The 25310-nt window shown below is 34.2% G+C and overlaps 5 protein-coding genes across 10 annotated transcripts; 3 read left to right on the top strand and 2 right to left on the bottom strand.

Annotated features, from left to right (window-relative positions):
- Positions 1-72: 72 nt before the first annotated feature.
- On the bottom strand, positions 73-3816 carry LOC120249592 (dnaJ protein ERDJ3B-like). Its single transcript, XM_039258154.1, has 10 exons — positions 3636-3816; positions 3413-3561; positions 3208-3337; positions 2572-2689; positions 2185-2301; positions 1966-2052; positions 1551-1610; positions 1370-1447; positions 504-575; positions 73-426 (listed from the first exon to the last, which is right to left on the bottom strand). The coding sequence occupies exons 1-10, from the start codon at positions 3710-3712 to the stop codon at positions 268-270; spliced, it is 1047 nt and encodes a 348-aa protein (XP_039114088.1). The 5' UTR covers positions 3713-3816; the 3' UTR covers positions 73-267.
- A 5753-nt stretch (positions 3817-9569) lies between these two features.
- On the top strand, positions 9570-11465 carry LOC120283533 (transcription repressor MYB6-like). The gene is made up of 3 exons (XM_039290231.1): positions 9570-9830; positions 9938-10067; positions 10659-11465. The coding sequence occupies exons 1-3, from the start codon at positions 9698-9700 to the stop codon at positions 11266-11268; spliced, it is 873 nt and encodes a 290-aa protein (XP_039146165.1). The 5' UTR covers positions 9570-9697; the 3' UTR covers positions 11269-11465.
- Positions 11466-12901: 1436 nt separating this feature from the next.
- On the top strand, positions 12902-17651 carry LOC120283941 (replication protein A 14 kDa subunit-like). 2 transcript variants are annotated; one of them, XM_039290760.1, is made up of 5 exons: positions 12902-12943; positions 13592-13716; positions 14196-14294; positions 16674-16932; positions 17443-17651. In XM_039290760.1, exons 2-5 carry the CDS (start codon positions 13714-13716, stop codon positions 17505-17507), a joined length of 426 nt encoding a protein of 141 aa, XP_039146694.1. In that variant the 5' UTR covers positions 12902-12943; positions 13592-13713; the 3' UTR covers positions 17508-17651. The 2 variants fall into 2 exon arrangements, with proteins under 2 accessions (XP_039146694.1, XP_039146695.1); XM_039290761.1 differs by lacking the exons at positions 12902-12943; positions 13592-13716; positions 14196-14294 and adding an exon at positions 15903-16035.
- Positions 17652-17691: 40 nt separating this feature from the next.
- Positions 17692-21149, bottom strand: LOC120283938. Of its 5 annotated transcripts, none has more exons than XM_039290751.1 (7): positions 20986-21149; positions 20840-20890; positions 20297-20471; positions 20136-20194; positions 18587-20038; positions 18386-18503; positions 17692-18303 (listed from the first exon to the last, which is right to left on the bottom strand). In XM_039290751.1, exons 3-7 carry the CDS (start codon positions 20400-20402, stop codon positions 17759-17761), a joined length of 2280 nt encoding a protein of 759 aa, XP_039146685.1. In that variant the 5' UTR covers positions 20403-20471; positions 20840-20890; positions 20986-21149; the 3' UTR covers positions 17692-17758. The 5 variants fall into 5 exon arrangements, with proteins under 5 accessions (XP_039146685.1, XP_039146686.1, XP_039146687.1 ...); XM_039290752.1 differs by having other exon boundaries at positions 20843-20890; XM_039290753.1 differs by lacking the exon at positions 20840-20890.
- A 1023-nt stretch (positions 21150-22172) lies between these two features.
- LOC120283940 (phosphoribosylformylglycinamidine cyclo-ligase, chloroplastic/mitochondrial) lies at positions 22173-25251 on the top strand. The gene is made up of 8 exons (XM_039290759.1): positions 22173-22531; positions 23132-23226; positions 23294-23395; positions 23532-23591; positions 23833-24005; positions 24188-24299; positions 24381-24539; positions 24886-25251. Exons 1-8 carry the CDS (start codon positions 22213-22215, stop codon positions 25045-25047), a joined length of 1182 nt encoding a protein of 393 aa, XP_039146693.1. The 5' UTR covers positions 22173-22212; the 3' UTR covers positions 25048-25251.
- The last annotated feature ends 59 nt before the right edge of the window (positions 25252-25310 follow it).

Genomic DNA, 25310 nt, shown 5'->3' with positions numbered 1-25310 from the left:
CGCTCGCTTAGCATGCGAGAGGTACGGGAATCGATACCCCGCATCTCCACAAGCCATCTTTTGGTTAAATTATTTGTTTTTGAGTTCTTTGTAAAATCCTATATTGTGCGCCTTCTCTTTACAAATCCGGGAGAACGAAATCAGGGAAGGTGCACAGTTAATGAGTACAACAACCATTTACATCTTTAATATATATATAATTGGGTTTTAGCGTGAAACTTAAACAGCTGATCTTGTAAATTATAAATGGAGGGAAAGGTTGAATCTTCAAGAAAGAACTGTGTTGAGCTTGGTCTTCTGATCTCCAGTCAGCGACTTGGGGAACAAAACTTCGTACGTGACATAGACATCTCCTTTCTTGTTACTCAAATGCAGTGGCATCCCTTCACCTCTGAACTTCCTCACTTCTTTGGGTTTAGTTATTCCCTGATGATACATTGGAATGGCAGAGTTCAATGTAAGAGCCATTTTCAGATGCTTGTTATACTCCTACTACTACTAACCTTACTGCCAATTTCAACCACATGTTCATCAAGGTGCTGGATGGTTTTCTCAAAACCAACCAGAGCTTGGATCTGGCAAAAGAGCAAGAGTAAGACAAAAACAGATAACGCCATAAAGACACCATTTAAGATTTTTATTTTTATTTTTTTTTACTCAATCATGATGCCACTTCATCTAAAGAATGAAGAAAAATGAAATTAAAGCATATGAGAAACACCAGGTTGGAAAAAAAAATGTAAGAGAAAAATTTATCATACTAGGGAAAAAGGGACCATCATAAGATGAACTATTGTTCCTACGTGGGTAACGAATGCAATACTTTCATGTGTGGTGGGTGTCATATGGCTCATGATGCTACCAACACAGTAATTTCAGGTGACGTACTGCCAATGCCATATTTTGTTCATGGTGGGTGGGTGGGTGGGTGGTTATGCAGGCCGGTTCAACCACCAATGGACCACTTTCAGGTGGCGTACTAGAAGTTCCATAGTTCACTATGCCATCCACCACCAACAGACTACTGTGATGTGTCACTCCAGTAAATGACACAACTCACATCTGACATCTCCGGAGCTGCTCAACTAAATTGTTTGCTGTATTAAAACAACTTGATTATAGTCACATGGTATGCGCTGACCCTTCAAATAATGTAGAAACTGATGTCATTTTTGGATTGTAAATGTGTTCAAGGATGGCCTACTGTAGGAAAACTTAAGGCAATTGCTGTTCTAGCTCTTATAACTTTATTTGACGTTTAAGGACATCAGACAAAATCTCAATACAGGTTCCCAATTTCAAGGAGGAATAAAAACTGACTAGGTGTAGCATAAAGATTTCTTCAAAGAAAGCTAAGCTGGAAATTTACCAGTGAAATTGTAACTGTTGTATGTAAGTCATTGCCTTCTCTTCTGAAGCGGTCATGAGGTGCAGTTTGGATCCTGAACTGTTCAGATATAGTAGCTGATTTCAGAAGTTAAAATGAGAGATAACAGGCTAACAACAAAAGAATCTTGCACAAGAATCCTTCTACTCTATGAAGGGGTAACCTTCAAATCTCCAGCTTCTCCATCAATAATAGGTTCACCATCCTCGTAAAATACCACCTCCTATGAAAGGCCAAGGTGATGTTAGTATAGAATCAGAACCCAAATAAAGAAGATTGAGATGAGCAAAGCAAATGAGTGAATATGTGCAATCATTTTGTACCCCCTCACTTCTGGTGAGAGGATCTCCCACTTTGTACTGTCGTCTTTCTTTTCAATAAATCAGTGGTTTATCCACCTTTTTTTTTAAATATATATATATATATATATATGTGCAATCATTGCTTGAAAAATAAAAGTTGAAATATTCCGAAAAAACATCGCTTAGCATGAAATCAGTGCATTAACACTTTATTTGCTTTACATAATTAGGAGCATAGCCATGAGGACCAAAATGGAGAACAAAGGTAATCTCTACCTGTCCATCTAGCATTCCTTTCTCGATATCAACAGTGATGAAATACCCTTCTCTTTCATACTTGACATTTTGGCATTGATCACATACCTGAAATAATGAGTGATCAATCATCATGAACTTAAAATTTCATTTAGACACACCTTGCTTTCATTCTTCCTTTCTTGTTTATCCTTTTTTGACTTTGTCAATATACAGAAACTACAAAAAAGCTGAGAGTACCTGTTCAGTCATTTGCTGAAACATTCCTGGTGCGACTTGTCTATGGTAGACTTCATTTCTACAGTTACACCGCCTCTTGCCAGGAGCTGGTTTTATGACATTCTTTTCCCTCCATACCTAGAAGACAAATTATAATATCAAGATGCACAATTAGTGGATGCATATGGCACATAAATAAGTTCACTGTCAATTTGTAGGTACCCAAGTTTAGTTTTCTTTTTAGGTTATAATCAAAGAACATTTTTCAATATATTTAACAAATAAATGATTAAAGTTAAGACAGGACAACCTAATTCTGAAGCAGCAGAAGAATGCTTAAAAATGTAATGAGAGAAAAATCTAAAATTCGGCAGGTATTTGCAACAAGAGAAAAACAAAACACTATACCTTCAATGAACCACCCATGTAAAGATCTTCTAATGAAGCATGCAACTCAACAATTAAATCATCACCTTGTGGAATTTTGTCTTCTTCCTCCTCTGCTCTACCACCGCCACCAAAGAAACTAGGAATAAAAAGCCACTGTCTTTTAATAACAAACAAAAACTATCAAGCCACTATCCATTCAAGAAAATACCAATTTTAGACAAGCTGACTTTCCAAAAACAAATCGAAGTACAGCACTGGTCATTTGATAATAAGGAAACATATTTGTTCCTTCATTACTTTAGTAAAAGGCTCACACTCAAATCTTCCTAGAACTCTCTCAGATGAAACTATTCACTCTTTATGAGATTTTAGAGTTCTAAATCATGAGACAGTAAGAAGTTAAAAGCCCTCCCTATAACCAGAATTATTCAAACAAACACAAATGTTCACTGATCCATCATCCATCTATCAAACACAAACATCAGCATTTATGGAAAAATAATCAACATTAGCAATGGCAACAAACAATCATTTAATCAATCTCAGATGGTTTCTTCATTGCTTAATTCAACTACAGAGCATTTCTTAAGAATACCATCTCTAAGCCATAAATACATTATTAAAAAGGTAATAATTAATAATTAATACTCTTACTTGTTGAAGATGTCCTGAATATTCATCCCTCCAGCCCTTCCCCCTCCACCAGCCGCATGCTGCTTCAATCCTTCCTCTCCAGACCTATCATAGATGCTCCTCTTCTCTTTATCCGTCAACACCTCGTAAGCTAAACCCACAAATTCAATCCACTCAGCAAGAATAAAATCAAGAAAAAAAACACCAAAAATCGATAGAAAAATACCATTGTTGATCTCCGCGAACTTCCTATTCGCCTCATCGTTCCCAGGGTTCTTATCCGGATGATACTTCAGAGCGAGCTTCCTGTACGACCTCTTGATTTGATCCTCCGACGCGCCCTTCGGCACTTGCAACACATCGTAGTAGCTCTTCCTGGAATCCCAAGAAAAACCCAAAAATCAAGAAAAAAAAAATCGAAAAAAAAGGAAAGATTCAACTGGACATACGAGCCGAGGGAGTAGACTGAGAGGGAAAAGAGAAAGATGAGGAAAAGAAGCAGCAGCGTCGTCCTCCGGCGCTCCATGGGAGATAGCGCTCGGGACCTGGAGAACTAGGGTTAGGGTTTCGAAGAAGTTCTTGATCGATGGGATTTCCTGGACCTTCGCGCGCTGGCGGGAGAATGGGAATGGCCGGGAAACGCGTTTTATGAGTCGTGGTCAACGATACGAGTCAACGATGAGTCGAATCGGACCAATATGAGGAGAGAATCATGTGTTTAAGCCAATGAAATTCGGACACGTGTTTATAAGTCCATCCCGCGCTTTTTTACAAATGTGTTTGGACTTTGAAAGAAGATGTACTCATCGGCACGCTGAAAATGTACCCTAAAATGTGACTACCGATATGGAGTGGGGCGTGTGGAATAGCATAAAAATCAAGAAAATGTACCCTAAAAATGTACTCATCAACCTTTTTACATGGAATAGCATTAATTTTTTTTTGTTTTTACAAATATGCAACAAGTGATTTTCATTTAAAGACTTATAAAAGGATAGTCAAGGACCCAAGTGCACTATATAATTTATGAACCACCATTTTTTTTTATAAGAGATCCACTCGAACTCGTGAATAATATTAATAAACAATATTAAATTCAAATGTACATCATATAAATAATATAAAAATAATACTGTTATGGAATGATTTAAACTATTAGTTTTCATCTTAATACTTTTGTGTCATAACATTAGACCAATAACAAAAAATAATAATAATAATAATAATAACCAATTAAAATTTTTTAGCAAAGCAAAAAATTTATAATTTATTTCATCAAATCAATTCATTTTTCACATGATTTTTTTTTATCTTAATGTAATAAAAAATTGGACCAATCTTTGCTTAATCTGTACGAGAAAACAACTTTTGTGAACGTTAATATTGTTTTCCATAATAAATATCATCAAATTTCAAAATTGATCATTTCATTCTTTAATATTTAATGTGATTTACTAATTACAAATATCTTTTTCCTCACAATAGTTTTTTTATTTATGGCATAAATGTACATAATAACTTAAAAAAGAAAATCTTCTAAGATAAATAATTAAGTGTTAATTGAAGAAAACCTTATAAAATAAATAATAAAGTGATGCTTGAGTTGGAGGACTGCAGCATCGCTATTAAACATAGTGTTGACATTTTGAATACGTCCACAAAGCTCAAAGAGACAATGTACAACTTCAAACCCAACTACAGAGTTAAATTGCACAAAAAGATTTGCTCCATAATGATTAATTGTTTCCTAGTGCCATACTTAATCTTTATCGAGTGATGATTTTATCTCTATTTCGGCCTTATCTTCATTTACTGTGGATTATGTGGCCTCATTTCTTACTAGGCCTTATATATTTTGGTTTTCGTTTTTTCTTATTTTTTATTGCCTATCTATTTCCTCTTTTCCCTTATTATCATATGTAACTATTTTTTACTTTTTAATAAACTGTAATTAATCTATTTTTATATTTAAAAAAAAAATCAATCAACTACTCTGTAATTCTTGAACGATGAAATCAATATTTCTTTTACAACCCCACACTTAAGCCTGTGAATAGTATTAAATCTTCAAAGTGTACGATGCATGTACAGTATAGAACAATATTACCTAAAGAAGTATTCGAATCTTTGCTCTCTCATTTACACTATTGTGTCATACAATTAGATTATCCAATGGTTAACAAATTTCATTTGACTTGCTAAAGCCAAAGGCCACACATACAGCCAGGCATTTCATCAAACAGATGCAAATGCATGTTTCCAGTTCACTTTTTACCTTATTTTCTGCATTCAAACTGGAAAGTATAGGGATGGAAAAGGGATTTTTGATCCACCTTTGCTGAACTACTACATATTCTAAATCAAAGGCAGCAAAGAAGGATTGGAACAACTTCAATGGTAAATTTTACACTCTTTTTTTTTTTTTACCACAAATGGTTGTTATTGAGCAACTTATGTTTTGCAATGAATGTGGATTTCTAATTTAAATTAAAAATGATTTTGCTTTTGAGGACATTGCTTTACATGAATTCTGTGGCATCATCTGCAGACAAGCCTTGTTCTTTGTAGATTTGGAGCAAGATGGGACCAATGGAACAGCATATACTTTATTCAACAGTATCCAATCACTGTCTTTCTAGGTGCACACTTATTGCTACTTTTCTATATTGTCTTAATCTGGAATATTTTAAAAATTAAATTAAAATTTTTTTGTCCAATTTCTCTTCTTTATCATTTGACAGACTCAATTCAATGCTCATGAGATGTTTAGATTCATTAATTATTCACATTCGTTGCACAGACATTGTAATTTAGAACAATTATTAGCCACCTAACTGATTTATTATGGTTGGGTTGATATTCTGAATGTAAATTGTTCTATTTTAGTTAAAAGAGTTAGTATTTTATTTTCTCTCAAATAAAAAGTCAAGGATTTGAATCTTTCCCAAAAACTGGGAGTTTGTAACTTGCTCACATTTATATACAAAAACAGAAAGTTTAGACTTACCATAAAAAATAAATTAAAAACCAGCCACATGTCACAGAGATTCAAAAACATGCATTTATATATTCTTCGATAGTGATTCATTATCTGACATTAAGGAATTCTTTTCCTCTAATTTACAGCTTTTCTTTATCTTTTTACTGTTGCACAACCGCATGTGGCTGCATGATGCCATCTTTGTTTTTTTTATAAACAACTGCATCATTGGCTGGGTTCTGCATTCAATAATGAAAAGTTAATTGTCATCCATCACTCTTATGAAGAAACACATGAAAACTGTGGCAAAAGGTTGCCTGAATTGTTTATTTCCAAATAATATTCCTTTGTCTTCTTCAATTTATGATTTTTTTTTTTAATTACTTCTGTAGTTGGTCTTTGTTAAAGACTTAATTGCTTGCACTCATAGACTACTCCACTTAGTTGTATGACTAAAACAATTGGAGCAGCCGAGCGTAAACTGATAATCATCATGTATCACTCATACAAGATGAAACACATGCAAATTATTGGGTTGAATTTGCCGTTCTTACATGTTTTTCAAAAGTGTCAATAATGGAAGCCATTGAAGAAGAAACTAATTTGGGAACATGGATGTGTAGGTAATATGTATAGCTTTGTGACTTGTGAACTAGTAGGTGTCCATATAAGGAAATTTTTTAAGATATAATGTGAGTGCCCTGGAGAATATCAAGAAAGTTGGTTTTATAACTTGGTAGCATTGTTGTGAATGCATGCAATGTGAAAAGCTGAAGATTATTGTACCTTCATCAGAAACAGGCATTATAGGACTGAAATTCTGTCTGCCAAGTGCTAAGAATTTTAGGTGTTAATCATAGTGGAAAAATCTTGAAATTTTCACTATAAAATAATTAGGAAGCTCTTTAGAATGTGACTCTCATGTTTTTTTTTTTTATAGACATTGCATTATCTTCTTTGAATCAGTCTTAAAGATGATGAACTGGCTCAACAAGATTCATGTCCTGAGGAAGAGGGCGTTATTACATTTAGATTTTGTTCACAATTCAGTAGATGAATAGAGAGAGTTCTGGAATGAGATTAGGTTGCTCATTCAATGCTTTGCATTGATTACATTGATTTCAAAATATAGTCCTGAAAACTATTGTTTCTCTTGCATTTTGGTTCACGTTTTGCCAAGTGGACAACACCTGCTCCAAATGAAAAAAACAAAAAGAAACAAATAAAAAAAAAAATTACTCCACTTGTCTACTTATTTTTAAATTCCTTGAACCATCAACCATCCATTGGTCCCTTTAGGAAGGGGACCAGGTCCTCAGAATGTTAAATATTATGTACATTGAGTGGAATTGAAAGTCGTGTGTATTATAGAGAGCAGGGGTCAGAGGTTTGAGTATACCTTGTCCTACAACTCTCAAAATAATGAAAGCAATGCAATAAACCCATTTTCTGAATATATATAATTTGCAAATACTGAAACAATTGTCTGGAAGAAGTAAGCAAGTATTTCAACTGGAGTCTTTTTTCTGTCTTAATTACTGATGTAGACAATGAGATAAATATATAAAAATAAATATGTTTACTTGACTTGGAAGTAGCAAAAAAAGAATAGTAGGTATGATGTCAACTTCATTATAATTGCAGTGATTAAAACGTTGATTTTATTTATATGCTATAAGACAAAAGAGAACTGATCTATTTATTTTTAATGAATGTAGTTTATCCACCTTTTTTTTTTCTGAAAACAAAAAAAAAAACTAGTTGATATGCATGATCAATCTTTGTTGGTCTTGAATTAAATTTCCCCAAACGATTGAGAACAACATTTGATGATCCTGTCTAGTGTCACTGTAGCTCATGAAAGGGAGTGTTTTTGCTAGTGACCTTGCACTGATGGAAAGGGTGTCCTGAAAATTCAGGTCCTTCATGGACAGAAAAATGCCTCATGGAGAGACACTCCAGTCTCCAGGGTGTGCATTAGATCTTTATGTTCTTAAACATATTGCTAGAACTAAAAATTGTGAAGACTTTGCTTTAATGTATAGCTTGCAATGCTTTTTTTTTCTTTTTTTTTTTAAATACAGTGTCTCTCTCTTTCACAATTACACAGTTTTGGAAATATTGATGATGAGTGAATTGAAATGTGAGGTATTAGTACACCACGTTGTTGATCATTAGACCATGAAAGCTTGACAAGAACCTGTGAACTAACTGTAATGATTCACAACTTGCAGTTGATGTATGTATTTGTACATTTGAGCGTGTTAGAGCTTCAGCCATGGAAGAACACATTGATGAAAACTCACATTTGTATTTATTGTTTTTATAAACTCAGATTTCCTAATCTTTGTCCTTTTTTTTTAAGAGTTTCGTTTTTAATTATTTCCTGGAAGAAAATAGCTGCTTCTCTTAACTATTTGGACAACACTAGCTTATCTCTCAAAGACTCAAACCAAACATACAAAAACTATTCAGCTAAATTGACGTTTAAGTATAAATGTTTACAATTTATGTGGATATATATTTTTAAATTGACCATGCACCAGAATATATGTCTTTATGTGTGTTTGTATATGCAAAGATGGATGAGAAGAAAAAAATAGAAATAGCTATATGTTCATATATGACAAGGCAAGTGTTCTATATCAATGTACCGGTTTTTTTTTTTTATATATATTTTATTTTGTTCTTTTATTTCATTTTCATTGCTTAAAATCATCAATCTCTTCAGAAACAGACACTCTAAAATTGATTCTATGTTCTCTACACAAAGCTTTTTTGCAGCTTATTTTGAGGATACAGAATGATTTTGACATTTTCAACTTGTGGATCATGACAAGCCATGGGCTGGCCAGCTGATTGCAAGTACAATAATGTTGCAAAAGCAACTTTCAAACAGAGCCTTGTGTTTTGTCTCTCAATTGATGTGCAGTAGTAGGAGGATGGTGTCAAATGTGAACAATGAAATGAAGAGCATTAACTAATGATTAAGTGGTCCGGTGATAGTCGGATTTTCATTAGAACTTTTGACAAGTGATGAGAGTTTGAATTACAGATGATGGTATATTTCTAAAAGTATAAATGGTGGTTATGTACAAATTGTTTCAGTATCAGCATGTATATGAACATGCTTATATTTACTTCGCTAAGATTACATATGTTCATGTCTATTTTAGCGGTCTAATCGTTCATCTCAGATAAAGCAAATAAAATAAAAAAATTACTATTATGAAGTGCATGGATGGCAAAGGTTGGGTCCCAGAGTCTCGGCCGCCAGGGCCTGTGTGGCATTTGAATCGTGGACAAATTTGGCACCGTAAAAACCCACAAGTTTATTTCCTCTTAAACTGTTGTCCTTTTAAAGGCCAAGTCACACATGCTTGGTTGCAACTTGATTATATTTAGTAGCATTCCTCTCTTTCTCTGTCTCTGTCTCCATCTCCATCTCCATCTCCATCTCCATCTTTCTGAACCTCTTTATCATCTTTTGTATCAAAAGCTTGTAACAGAGAAAGAGCAGGGGAGAAGAAGATGGGAAGAGCACCATGCTGTGAGAAAGTTGGGTTGAAGAGAGGGAGGTGGACAACAGAGGAAGATGAGAAGCTTGTGAAGTACATTGCAGAGCATGGTGAAGGATCATGGAGGTCACTGCCTAAGAATGCTGGTACCTTTCTTCTTCTTCTTCTTCTTATTTTTACTGTTGTTAAAGGGTGATTTATGATATATTTACAGTGTCATTGATCTTTTATGTTTGTGTGAAACTTTTACTAGGATTGCTGAGATGTGGCAAGAGTTGTAGACTGAGGTGGATTAACTACTTGAGAGCTGATTTGAAAAGAGGAAACATCTCTAGAGAAGAAGAAGAAGCCATTGTTAAACTCCATACTACTCTTGGAAACAGGTATGCAATCTTATTTCTTGTTAGAGCATTCTTGTTTTAGAAATTAAAAAAGAGTAAATTTAGAAAGAAAAAAAATAATTAAAAAAAAAAAAGTAGAGAAGAAATTATTAATTATGTATGTATAGTGTCAGACATTGAATGGTGGGTCTGTAAGCTTATGATGAAACACTAGACGACAAATTAATCCAGTGAGATGGGCCTTGGTTTTTTCCACACGTGTTAATCCGTACTAATAGCCACGTGAGTACTTGGGACTGGTGTCCACCGTTGATGAGATCCCTGTGAACCCTCTCTCTCTCTCTCTCTGTTTACTGTGTATCTCCCAGCCATCGTCAAATCCATGCAGGAATATCTGGGCCCCACGTTAGGACAAATCTTGTGCTGACGTGTAACCTTTTTATTGGATAATAGTGAAATAAAAATATATTATATTTTACTGTGGTATTCCAATTAGCCAACTTGCATGATTGAACTTGTTCTCGCTTTTCACGCCAAGTACACATGTGATGTTATTATTAAACATTATGTTATAATTATAATTATTATTATTATTAGCATTTGAATTAATCTTGGTCTAATGCATATGTGTAGGTGGTCATTGATAGCAAGTCATCTTCCAGGAAGAACAGACAATGAAATCAAGAACTATTGGAACTCTCATCTGAGTAGGAAGTTACAGAGGTTCAATGACTCTGATCTAATTCTGATCTCAGACAATGAAAAACTTAAGAAAAAGAGCAAATCATCAAATGTTAAGAAGATTAAGAGAAAGGACAACAAAAAGCCTGAATCATTACCATCATCATCAACAACAACAACAACAACAACATCATCATCATCATCTTCTTCTTCTCTAGTCCAAAGTGAGAGCAATATTAATGTATTGGATCAAAGCACTGAAAGAAGTACTGGTCATGAAGTGGTGGTGCCACAAGAGGATCAAAATGGAAAGATGAACAACAACTCAAGTGAGGAGAGGGAGTGTGGATCACTTGTGACAAGTGAAGAGAGTGATAATGGTGTGAAAGAATGGGGAGTGGGAAAATGGTTGGGGATTAATGAAGATGAAGTTAAGTCCATGAATATAGACCAGTTGGTTGATTGTTGGGGAATGGAGTTTTGGGATGAACCATGGATGTGGGATTGTGGAAGTGATGAGTTATTGTTGCAAGAACAGTCTGTCACTAATTGGCTTATCTGAGAGTGTTTAATTTAATGATGTGAGTTTATTGAAGATAATTTGTTATGTAGAGGCAGGACTACCCTTTTGTATTATTGTAAGTTGCAGTGTTGCCATTGTAGGAATAATCATGCATGTTTTTCTGCTGTTGATCAGCAAAGGAGACTTTGGTCTTTGTGAATTGTTTGTGGATAGTTTGCAATGCCTATTTGAGTTCATGGATGAGATCAGGAAGAGCTTCTCTAGCTAGCTTATTATTATTATTATTATTATTATTATTATTATTATTATTTATTAATTATTGGCCATATGCATCAATAATATTTCATAAAAAGATTATTTGGAATGATATAATACAGAAAGAGTCAGGCAAAAATCAGTACACTGATATGTTTAACTATTAATCACTTGTCCACCTTGTAAATAAATAAATTAATAAATTAATTAAAAAAACATAGTTTTATTTAAAGGGGTTTAACAAGGTTTTTTAAAAAAAATGATAAATCATATTTATTAAAAGAGAAAAAAGATTACAACGAGGAAAAATAGAGAAATCCACAAACGTGGGAAAAAAAGAAACAAAAACAAAGAAAAAACAGACAGGAATAAAAGAAAAACAATCTATTTTTTTTCAATATTTCTATATTAGTTGTATTGGGTGTTATTTTAGTCAATCTCACGATCTCTATTATTGAAGTTTGGTCATCTTAAAAGTCCCATCTTAATTATTGAGGTTTGGTCATCGTGAAAGTCTCATCTTAATCTTAAGAATAAGAATATTTGGAACCTTTTTATTTAAACAATAATTTAGAACATATGATAAGAAATAAATGATTGTAAAAAATATCATTGTCTATTAGGTATAAGAGAAAATCATTATATATTTATTATTTTTTTAAATATAAAATTAGTGTTATTATTTCCTCTTACTCCTCAATGTTAGGATTTTTTTTTAAATTATTATTAATTATAAAAATATTTTGATAGATAATTTTAAATCCCGGAAAAGTCTTTCATTTTTTTTTAATTTTAAATATTTAAAATATAATTTCTGATTTTTAAAAAATATAAAATAATAGAGCACATTTTCATTGTTTCCCTCGCTCATCACTGGCTCAAGCGTGCTTTCAGCTTGAAACCCGAGAGGAACGGAGTGATCTCAGATTAGAATGGAACCCTAACCCTAGCCCTTGCTCTCATTGTTGTGCTAGCGCTGGTGGACGATGACGTCGTTGTCCTCTTGTCAATTTCTACGGCGCCCCGGTAATTAGCTATCATTCAGCTCGTTTGTTTCATCTACATTCCCCTTTTACTGAAGTTTCAATCCGATTTCCTGCAGTTTATACGAGATTTGTGATGCTTAGGGTTGAATCCCATAGGCTTATTTCATAGATTTTACTTTCAATTTGATCTCATGTAAATTTCTCTAAAATTTAGGGGAAACTGATTCTTTTCCTGTATGTGTTTATTTGAATGATGTTCTTCTCTGTGTTTTGATGAAAGATGCTGTTTTTATTTGAAATCATGCTCCTTTTGTATTTCCATCAGTATTTACTTAGCACAAGCATAAAAATTCTTTTTTTTTTTGGGTCGGTGGGGGTTTTACTGACAGGGATGTTGTTTTACTTGTGTATTTCTATCAGTATGGTGAGAAGCTTGATATTGAACATGAGTAAAATCCATTTTGACCGGGAAGGTAAACTCTTTTTTCACTCTTAAATATAATACATCATGTGTACTGTGGGCATTGATTTACCGGATTGGCCAACGAGCGCTGGGTTTATTGGTTTCGGGTTCGTTGTATAGAGTGTTTGCGTTATTGCTGTAGAGTTAAGTTTGAATTTTAGTTCATGTACAGTGAGGACACGGGTGCATTGAGACATAAACTTTACGCATGTGCATTGATGTAACTCGTCCGTGTTTAATTATTTCAGCCATGAGTTTTTCATGATGAAGAGCAATGTTCATCATGTGTTCTTCTCTGTCATTTATTTCTTTTTCCTTTGAGGTGGACTATGTTGAGTACGAGAGTCTACGCAGCAAGTATCATGGCATGTGAGTGCCAACAATTGCGTGGTTCCCAAAAGTCCTTGCAACCGAACTAGTGATTGCGATATATTGCCATTCTCTACGCTTTTTATGTATTATGATTTCTGCATGGATCATTATGTTCATAAAAGATATTACAGCCATGGTACCGTTAAGGGACTTGCTGAGTTTGTAAATAATGAAGGAGGTACTGTCCTGGAATGTTCTTAATTGTTTTGCTTATTTTAACTAATCCACTGATTATGATTCTGTTTCCAATATCAAATTACCATTTACCATTTACCATTTATATCAGTCTTGTAGAAGGTTGACCCTGTTTAACATAGCACTGGGTTCTTTTATACTGGAACAAATGAGGAAGTGGCTCTGATTCCTTCCAGTGTAGTTGTATTGACTGACTGAGTGCTTCTATATGCCATGGTGAGTTAATTTGTCTTCTTTAGGTTCATCTGTATAGTTTAAATATCTCATTGTGTGTAGCTTTCTTGCTGTATTATCATTGCTGTGAATTTTTAACTATTCCATGTTTTTTTGTTTCTTTACACTGCAAGAGCCTTGCTCCTGTGAGTAGCTTGATATATATATTTTTTCTGATATTTGAGCATGAGCTTGATGCTTTTATAGCTCAAATAATATTTTCTTCTGTTCTTCACAGATATATGAAAACCTCACTACAGCATACAAACCAGATCAAGATGTTATAATTGCAAATCTTGATGTGGATAAATACATGGATTCAGCTGAAAATGGGTTATATAATCATGTTGCTATTGTTTGATTTTCTTTTTAACTTTTAACCTGTTAGACAATGTACTCTTATGTTTGTCTTTTCAATCTGTTGTGCTCTGAACAGTATGCTCAGGTTTGTTCATTGATTCATTGACTATCCTACACTCAAGTTTTACGCAGAGAACAACAGTGAATCAGATGACTTTGTCAAATTCATTAATGAGAAGTGTGGAACCAGCTGGGGTGGGGAAGGTGATCTCATTTCCGAAGTAAGTGGAGATTCATCCACATCTACATTAAGTTATTTTTTCTGCTAATCAATCATCTGCTAATCATCAATGGGATGTGTGGAACTAGATCTCATATTATTCCTTATATCATAAGGAAGTCTTATCTTGGTAAGAAAGAGAATAGAGTGAGAATTATGTTTACTTCGTTTAGACAACCTCTTTAATTTCCTGAAGAAAACAGCATTTTTATGAATAAGGAAAATGTATTATGATTACAATTGTTGTATGGTACTAGATCATGTGCTCTTTAGCCAAAAGCAGTTAGCTGTGCTTAGTGTGTTAGATTAAGCCATTAAACAAATTATCTAATTAATTGCGGAAAGGAAAAAAGGTAAAAGAATGTCAATATTTAGTTCTGGTTTAATGCTTCATAACTTTGAGGAATTAAATCTAGAAAGATTCTAGCAGTGCCAAGAAAAGAAAGAAATTGAGAGGCTTGAAAGGATTTCCTAAAAGGTGAATTTTCAGTTGCTGTAACTTCGTATTAGATATAAATACTTTATTTGTTATTTATAACTATATGGCATTATATTTTGAAGAGCTAGCGAATTAATTACCATTATTTTCTTTTCTTGTTGAAGTCCAACAGTTCTTTTTAGAGGCAGACGAGTTCACTGTTACAAATTCATTGAATTTTTTTTTTCAAAAAATCCATTGAAAATTTTTGCTTATTTGCTTAAAATTTCACTTAATTTACTTTTCTTAGTTGAACAGGTTTTCTTTGTAGCTAGTTTAGATGCCTAACTTTGCATTATAATTTTTTCTCAAATTTTATTCTTAATTTTTTTTTAATAAAATGTGTAGATAAAATATGAAAAAAGGAAAATTGATATGAAAGTAGTTTATGTAATGCACGTAGAGTGAAAAAGAAAGTTGACAAATTTCATAAATTCTTAAAATGAATGAGTCAAAATCATTTGATTCAAGTGGTTAGAAGCATTAATATGGGTCTTTTTGTATAATGTGCGGAGCGGTGAGAGTTTGAATTTTTGTGATATTGTATTCTCGCATATGTACGCCTGCGAGGTCATACATTCTTGGGTTATTATTAAAAGCCTAATTATTATTTAGAAATAAAAAAAAACTCAATTACAATTTACACCACTCTATTAAAAAAAACAAATAAAACAAACAAATAAAATAAATAAAAAGGAAAAACTCTATGCGGTTTCTAGAGATTTGCAAAATAAAGAATGTGATTTTTCTGATTGTATGATGTGTGATTTCTCAGATTTATAAAAAAAAAGTGTTAATTTTGTTATTTTGAATAGGGTTAAATTGTCCATTCATATAAAAAGTCACTCTGTGGTATAAAAAAACATGGTTTTTCAACATGATTTTGTTTGATTTTTAAAATTTAAATTTTTTTATTTAGCAGAATTTAAAAAAAAACTAATAAAATTTAAAAAAAAATATATATTTTTATGTCATAAGTTAGTTTTTAAATAAAATTGTGATTTTGCCTATTTAAGTTAAAACTTTTTTTTTGGTTAATTTTGTAAATATTTCAAACCACAATGAATTTTTTTTAATAAAAAGAGCAGCCATTAACCCTGATTTGAACCACCGAGCTTGAAATAACAGACCCGATCACCCCCGCTCGTGATATTTCCCGCCATTTCTCTTGCTATAAAAGCACAACCAAAGAAACCCTAATCTCGCTTCCTGCCCTAATTCTCTCCTCCACCACTCGATCTGATTCACTCCTTTGACGCACCGGGTAAGCCCTAGTTTTCGATCTTTCTCTAGTATTTCTAGATGATGATCTCGTCTTTAAGGGTTTTAGCACAAACCCTAGTATCTTATCTGTGTTCTTCGATCTGATTTTTTCTTTCTTTTCTTTCTTTTTTGGTTATATTTTTGCTTTGTCGTGCTGAGTTCCATTTGGTGTTCGGATGTCACGCAATTTGGTTTATTTCTTGAAGATAGTTTCGTAGAGGAAGGGATTTTAGGGTTTGAGTTGGTGATCTGGCGAAATCAGAGTTTGGATTATCAGAAAGCAAACTTCTTTTCATCGTTCTATGTACTGATTAATTTTGGGAAAATTTCTTAAATTTAGGGCTTCCTTGGAGATGTGGGTGTAATTCCTGTGAAGCCTATGCTTGGATTTCGCCGTAGATTAGGTGGCCAAATATTAGGGTTTGGATAAACTTGTATTTATGTATGTTTCCATGTATTTGTCTGCAATTTTCTTTGTCTAGGTTTAATGTAAATCCATTTTCATTGTCTTGGTCTTTATATTCAAGTTTTGGCTGCTTTGTTATGTTTAATGATATGAAGATATTTGCTTTGCTTGTTCTTTCATCTATTTAAATATTTTCCTGATGCTTAAACATGATACATTTTATGCTTTTGCAGAAAATGGATACATCGAGTCCTGCAGTCTTTGCTAATGCGGAACTTATTAAGATGTACACAGGAAGGAGGGTTCGGGCAGTGGTGCAGGTAATACGAAATGAAGGTGGTGTGCTTGTGGGAAAATCAACTGATGGGCAGCAGTTAACCGTGAAGGGTTCTCCGGCCTTTCCTTTGTCACACTTTGTGGAGGTTATCGGAATTGCTGATGGAAACCAGTCCATTCGCGCTGAAATTTCCACTGACCTGGGCGAGAATTTTGGTAATAGTTTCAACTCTTCTAATGCTTCTCTATCCTTTTATGCAATTTTTACACAGGTTTCATTTGCATGCTTCCTTTCTGATTACTTTTTAATAAGAGTGTTGATGGTTTAATGATTCGTATGAAGTGAGGAATTATGGCTGAATTATCTTTGTAAAGTTCTTGCTGTATGTCAAGTGGTCGTTTTGATTCTTGCCATTCTAAAATATTATACTTAAATATCATAAAACCAGTTAAATGTTTCTTAGCACTTTACTTTCTTATCAGAGAGTTGATGGTTTTATGATTCGTATAAAGTGAGGAGTCATCATGACTGAATTATCTTTGTAAAGTTCTTGCTGTATGTCAAGTGGTTGTTTTGATTCTTACCATTCTGAAATATTATGCTTAAATATCATGAAACCAGTTAAATGTTTCCTAGCACCTTACTCTTCTAATGTGGCATCCATATGGCAGATACATTATCGCTATTAATTTCGCTGGTGATTCTAAAGCACATTTCTCTTGCAGATGCGGTTGCATACGACGGTCTCTGCCAACTTGCAAATGGAAAACACAGGAAATTATTCCTCTAGTCAGTGAAGGCAACCTTTGATTATCAATGTATAGAGAACATATGATGTTTGAATGTTCTTTGTTAGAACAATTACAACAACCTTACTTTCTACTTTGGTGGTGTGTTTTGGATTGTATGTAAATCATCGTTTCATGGATTCAAATCATCTCTATTATCCAATTAGCAATCATCTCTATTAGGCTTAGTTTCTCTGAGTAATAAAAAAAAAGAAAAGAATTTTTCATTAAGGTAGAAAGAACACAGCAGCATTTAGCGTTTGCTGCCAAGATCATGCACAAGTTCATCTATCAAAGAAGTTAAAATATCTCTTTGGATATCTATTCCTTCTTCAAAAGCCTCAATTTCAAAGTCAGTCCACTTACCCAGATGGTTGCTCATGTCTCTGTCTACAAGCTCATCAACCATGCATTCTCCCATGCTCTTCCACCCTGATATCTCCTTGTAAAGCTCCTCAGTCATCTCCTTCCCAATCAAACTTGATCCCTTTGCCCAGTTCTTGTATCCTGCCCTGAAGTACTTGTTATATTTCACTTCCAAGCATTCATTCACACAATCTGACAACAGTTTCTGCCTTGTTTCACAATCCGTGATCTGTCCTCCATCTTCACTTTCCAAATTCTTGAGAAGATTAGGATTTAGTGACAACCCAAAATTGTCGAACTTTGATGTATGTTCTCTGGAAGAAGCTGAATCTGTTAGTTCCTTCTCTTCTTCTGCCGCTGTTGGATTTCTGCTACTGTTGTTTGAACCAGCTACATTTTGAGCTTGAACTGAGGATGAACACATCTTGCTTTCTGCCAAGAGAAAAATCAATTGTAGTAAGCATTGGAGCAAACCATATGAAAATATATAGTGGGACTGTTTTAGCCTTATTACCATCCCAACTCTCAGGTGAATTGCAAGTTTCATTAGAGAACTCAACTTCGAGCACGGAGAGGGGACTTGGTTGTTGGTGGTTGTGTTCAAGCTTTAAGTTAAGTGGCCCTTGTACTTCCTGTAGTGATTCAATTAGATGATCTAGACATGAAATAATAGAGGTGAAATATCTGATAAAAAGTTTAGAAGAGCATAGCATACCGTCAAACTCTCCTCTGTACCTGTCACCTGACCATCAATTGAAGTCACATCATCTAAAGAAGCAACCATGGATTCTTGCAATGCAGGTGGTGATCCAATGTCAGATGTTAATTCTCTCAATTTTTGTTCCAAAAGAACACTCAAGGCATCAACACTCAGCCCCGGAGAAGTTTCACATAAAGTATCGCGGTGAAACGCATTCCAATCCTTTGAGTCTTTTATCAAAGGAGAAGTGAATGTAAAAGAAACAACATCTGGACCATTTCCTTCATCATCTTCCTTCTGTCTTAATTGCTCGTCAATAAGAACATTGGCTTGAGCAGGTTTTTCTTGCTTACTGACACCAATCAATCTTTTCTTTTGAGACAAGTTTTTGTTATCCAACACTTCCTTTCTCAGGCAATTTTTCTGGTTTACTGAAAGCTTATTTACAGTCTTGTTCTTGCCGGAGGAAGTTTCCGTGTGAACTGCCTTTCTTCGTTTCTGGTTAGAGATCAATGCCTTTTTAGCTGACTTTTCTCTACTTACTGGACAGTTTTGTTTCTGATTATTTTGTTTGAGCACACCAGTAGTGTGAATTGCCGAAGATTTGTTTGTCTGTTTATGCTTTTGGAATGGTTGGTTCATCTTAGATTCCGCATTCTCTTCCGCCGGTATACTCCTAGTGTAAGCACCTAAGTTCTCCCTTTTCTGAACATTCACCTTAGCTTGAATTGCTAGCGAGATTGATTTTCCTTTACCAGTTGTTTTATCTGAATTATTCTTCTCCAAGTCAAGTGAAGGCCTAGAAGAATTTGCATTCCATTCTGATCCATTCCAACTTTTACTCAAAGGTTGCCCTCTCAGTGTCCTTGCCACGGTTGATTCCATATATCTTTTCGATGACGATTCTGCAATCTTTGATGCCTTCTGATATGTGATGACACTCTCCCTTGATTCACAAACCTTGAGAGAAGTTGAAGATGAACCGAATGTTTGTTGAAGTTTTGGTTCAAGGATCTTTGCTGCTGCCTTCATTATATGAGCCGCACTCGGAGCAGATATAAACCCGGGTTTCTTTATTGGCGATAACAGCTTGTGCTGTGTGATTGGTAGTGATCTAGCCAATCTTGAAGTTGTAGGCATCATTTCTCTTTGGAACCTTTCGATTGGGCTGCTTGGCATCTTTTTATTACTATCAATTCTGTGATTTGCAAAGCCGAATTCATCGTCCGTGTACGACACATGGCTTCTTTTATTGCAAAGTTTATCTTGAAATTGCCGTTTATCAAATAAAGGCATAAAAAAGGATTCAGAAACACTTGATGTTGGCAAAGGATCCAATCCCATTAGTCTTGCCACTAGTCCCGGAGCTCTAATTCCATTAACTCCATCATCCGTCACTGAAGAAGCAGAACTATAACTGCTACCTCCTATGACAGTTGATAGTCTGACAATATCTTCGTCGTCAATCTAGCAAATAAAATAAGTTGTTAACCAACAAGGCCAAATGAATTGAATTTCAAGATGAGGACATGAACACATGGTAATCAAATCTGTAAACTCTCACCAAATTAAGCCTTGTGTTTTGTTGATTGTCATGAATGCGATTCACTTGCTTTGTTCCTTCTGCTCAGGAAAATTATAGTGTGAGCTGAAGTAAATTAAAGATTGGATTTTCTAGAAGTTCACAAGTTTGATGCAGAGATTATGAAGATTTTATAGACTAACCAGGAGAAATATTCTCATTGGCGAAGAGTTTCTTTCGAGATTTTCGATTTCTGTCAAACAAGTGAAAGAAACCACCACTTCTCTTACTGCCTTTCTCTGCCCCCATTTCTTTGTTTTTCTTTGAGATCAAGAGCCTTTCAGATCCACGCTATCATCATCACTTCAATGATAAATCCTACAATTTGAAAACAGTTAAAACAAAGATCATATACAAAAAGAAGCAAAATGATTCAAGTCTAATATGAATTCATGTAGCAAAGCAAGCAATTACTTCCAATAAACACTCCTTTGGACAAGAAAAATGACACCTTGATCATGAAATCCAAGCATAAAACACTTCAATTCCCTTTTGCAAGCAATGCAGAACAAACACCAGAACAGATTCAATCTCAAAGAGAGCTCACAACTTCTCCACCCAAAAAAGAAGAAAAAATCCACAGACTAAAACAAACTCAAGTGAAAGTTCTTCAACAAGAATATAAAAAAAAAACACAAGTCCTACAAAAAGCACAAAACTTTACACAAGATCAACAGAAAGCTCACAACTTTGGCAGCAATGCAGAGCAAAACCAGCATCAGTAGTGAAGTACTTCTCTATCATTTGCAAAAGAAAACAAACATTAATTCTCAAAATTCACAACTTTTACAAGGAATAGAAAAGCAAACTCAATATCAACTAGAAAGCTCACATTTGTACACTAAATCAAAGGTCACAGCTTCCTTCAATGCAGGAAATGGGTCTTGAGTGGAAGTTCTAGAAGAAGAGTAGCTTTAGTGAAAGAAAAAGAGAAAGAGAAGAGAGGGACACTACCATTAATGACATAGAGATGGAACACGAGACAAGTGAGGTCATTTAATTTTTATCGAATTTACGTACTAAATAAACATATATATATATATATATATATATATATATATAAAAAGAGGACATGAACATGGAGACAACGGGCACTCAACGGCTACTTTTTTTTGTAGGAGAGGGAGTTAGATTCAAATTCTCAAGTTAGATTCAAGGTTCCAAACATCAAACAGCATTTTTTTTTTTGAAGATGACATGTCCTTATTTCATTGGACTTTTATTTTTATTATTTTATATTATCACACATATTCATTTGTATATATATATTTGTAAAATAAAAAAAATAATAAATGATTAAAAAAGGACTTAATAATTATTGTAAATTATAAAGATTGAAAATTTTATTTATTTTATTTTGCCTCTTAAATTATACATAATTTTTATAATAGACGAAAACATTTGATTTATCTTTCCATATCTCGAGGCGGTGGGAGTAAGTAGTTTTATATTGTTTTTGTATTTTTTTTCTTTTATGTTATTTAGTGTTGTTTTTCTATCAATCTTCATTTTTAATGGATATTTTGTTTCAAGTGCTTTTTAATGAATATGGTTTATCCATTTTTTTAATTTTTTTTAAAATAGGCTTAATTATTATTGTAAATGATAACAATTGAAAATTTTATTTATTTTATTATGCCTCTTATAACATTTGATTTATATGGATGTAATGGATGAATGTATACCTAGCTTGCCACATTATAAGAATAAATAAATAAATACATAAAAAAATTATTTATTAATTTTGCACATAAATTTTTAGTAATATATATATATATATATATATATATATATATCATTTCACTCTATGTAAACAATTGCAAATGAAAACTAAAAATCATCAGGAAATTGCATTTATAAGGTATCAAATTAACTGCACAATTGCTAAAAAAAAATGTTTATATTTATTTTCAATAATTCAGATGAGCTTCGTATCCACCATCCATTAGGCCTCGTAAATAGGTTTTAAAGAAATCCGATCTCGAGGCAGGTTTCTGTAAAAGCTTTGGTGCCCTTTCCCAAAACGGCAAAACCCAGAACCCGAGCACCTCCATTCACCATGAGCGCGCGCTTTGGGTCGGGTACGGCGGCGGCGAAGCTCATCGGCGGTGGCCCGGCCAAAGGGCGTTACCAGAACGCCGTTTTCTCCGGACCTTCTGGTCTGATTCGATTGCCGCAGCGATCTTTGTGTTTGCCTTCGGTTGTGGCTGCGGAGAAGAAGAGGAAGATTGCCGTCGAGTGCTCTAAGGGCGGGGAGGAGGTGCAGAAGTTGACTTACAAGGATGCTGGGGTTGATATCGATGCCGGCTCGGAGCTTGTTCGGAGGATTGCGAAGATGGCGCCGGGGATTGGTGGCTTTGGAGGGCTCTTCCCTCTGGGTATAGTCTAAATCTTTAATTTGTTTACTTTTATTTTTTACTATGAGCGCTTCATATCTGTCTCTGATTTGCTTGCATCAATGAATTCAATGGTTCTTATTAGTTGCTTGTTTTCGGGAAATGCTAGCTTGGTACAATCCCAAGATCAATCATGATATAAGATTCACTTTTTTTTTTTTTTTGAGATTTCAAAGGCTAGTATTGATTTGTTCTTTCTATGTATCCCTCTTTTTATGGATCAAAATCATTTTTTTTTAAATTTTGACTATTTATAATGATATGTTCTTTACTCGCTTTGTGCCTGTCTCTGGTTCGCTTATATCAATGAATTCAATGGTTCATATTAGTTAATTGTGTTTTAAAGATGCTTGCCTGATATAATCTCAAAAACAATCGTGAAATTGTTCATTGAACTCCCAAGCTTTCATTTTTGTAGCGATTTCAAGGGTTGGTGTGGATTTATGTTGTGTAATTTGATTATATGTACTGTTTGTTTACTCAATTAGTGAACTTTCTTCACAGTCTTTTTAAAAGATATGTTTGACTTATAGTTATATAACTGACTGGAAATTCATCTAAACTCAATTGACCTTTCAACAGGAGATTCATACCTTGTGGCTGGCACTGATGGTGTGGGGACTAAACTCAAACTTGCATTTGAAAGTGAAATCCATGATACCATTGGCATTGATTTGGTAAAACATGTACCTTGCCACTTAAGCTAGATTCTATAACTTACTGAATAGACATGTTTCTTGTAAGGTGGCCATGAGTGTGAATGACATTGTTACCTCTGGAGCAAAGCCATTGTTCTTCCTTGATTATTTTGCCACTGGCCATTTGGATGTTGACCTTGCTGAAAAGGTATAATCTGGTTTTCTTTCTTCTTCATTAACAATGACTGTCCATCTTGTTGTATTTATCCATTCCTTATTTGAGGTGCATGGCTATGTGATTATCATGCTTGGCAATCTAGCTTGATTTCCTTGTGACTGTGTAGGTGATAAAAGGAATTGTGGATGGATGCCAACAGTCTGATTGTATTCTTTTAGGTGGTGAGGTAATGATTCTCTTTTTTCTTTCTTTTCCTTTTTGTTTGTTTGTTTGTTTGTTTTGCAAAATATTAAAATTTAATTTTAAAGGTGAATTAATGTCTTTGAAGGAATAAGCATGACTGTGTTCGCTTCTATGCAAATCTTTGTGATTGTACATTCACACAAATTTTACTCTCGTTTTCTTTCACAATCAACTCTTTTTTTAAAATATGGACAGCATATGCTGATGTTTTTCATGGTTTGTAGACTGCTGAGATGCCAGGCTTCTACCCCAATGGAGAGTATGATCTCAGTGGTTTTGCTGTTGGCATTGTCAAAAAGGATGCAGTCATTGATGGGAAGAACATTGAGGTTGGGGACGTTCTCATTGGCCTTCCATCCAGTGGTGTCCATTCCAATGGGTTTTCTCTTGTGAGGAGGTACATTATCACCTTTTGCCTATTTTTGATGTTAATCATGCAGCCTGGTACATAAAAATGAGCATGCAAGAGCAACATTGATATTTTAATTTCATATTCTTTGAAGTATATGACACTCATTCGCGTTTTTCTGTGAATTATCATGTAATCCTCATATAATTACCATATATTTTTTGAACCAGGGTCCTGTCTTATAGTGGTCTCTCTTTGAAAGATCAGCTTCCTGGAAATAATGGGAAGCCAATAACATTAGGAGAAGCACTAATGGCACCGACAGTTATCTATGTTAAACAGGCAAGTATTTGAACAGTATCTTTACCTTGTTTTATTCCTTATTACAAGTTCATCATTTCCTGAAACTTAAATTACATGAAGGTACTCGACATCATAAGCAAAGGAGGGGTGAAAGGAATAGCCCACATAACTGGCGGTGGTTTTACTGATAATATACCAAGAGTTTTTCCTTCTGGTCTTGGGGCTAAGATCTTCAGTAATTCTTGGGATGCCCCAGCTGTATTCAAATGGATACAAGAGGTAACAAGCCAGTTATGATTGATTTTCTTATGATATATTTTTCGTTTTCATACTATGCCTGCGAAGAAATTCTAATACCCTGGCCGAATTATATTCTGCTCTGTCGTATATCATTTTTGTAAATCAATGCTCTGTTGACAGTTCCGTTACAAATTGCAATTTGTTATTATCAAACATGCATATAGCAATCCATTGTGCCATTGCAAGCATTACAACCAGTCCTAAGATCTTTGTTGACAGAAATGATATACAACAAATGCCAGAACATTCCAAAATGCCAAAACAAGAACACTGGCAGCAAAAGCTTTTTCAAACAATAATAAGCTAACAAATTCGATTTCTGCAGGCTGGAGGAATTGAGGATGCTGAGATGAGGCGAACTTTCAACATGGGCATCGGAATGGTTCTCGTCGTCACAAATGAGGCATCCAAAAGAATACTCTCCGAACATCATTCAGCTTATCTCATCGGTGAAGTCGGACCCGGTGAAGGTGTGAAGTTTGTTTGATCAACAGATATAAATCTTCTCGATCGAGCAATTTTGTTGTACTAATACCATCAATATTTATGATAAATTGCAAGCATTGTATTAATTCAGTTTGCAGTAAACACCATAAATCCAACATATGCTACTCTTGTTGACTTTGCATAAACTCTATATAAATAAACATATAAACAGAATGGATAAGCTTGTGTCATTCATGAGGTTTCATTTTTGGTCCCACTCATTTTAAACTTTTTTTTACCATTTTTTTTTGTCAAAGGGGGCTC

The sequence above is a fragment of the Dioscorea cayenensis genome, chromosome 19 (genome assembly GCF_009730915.1).
Source record: "Dioscorea cayenensis subsp. rotundata cultivar TDr96_F1 chromosome 19, TDr96_F1_v2_PseudoChromosome.rev07_lg8_w22 25.fasta, whole genome shotgun sequence".
Taxonomy (NCBI): domain Eukaryota; kingdom Viridiplantae; phylum Streptophyta; class Magnoliopsida; order Dioscoreales; family Dioscoreaceae; genus Dioscorea; species Dioscorea cayenensis.
This window is presented reverse-complemented; position numbering and strand designations above follow the sequence as displayed.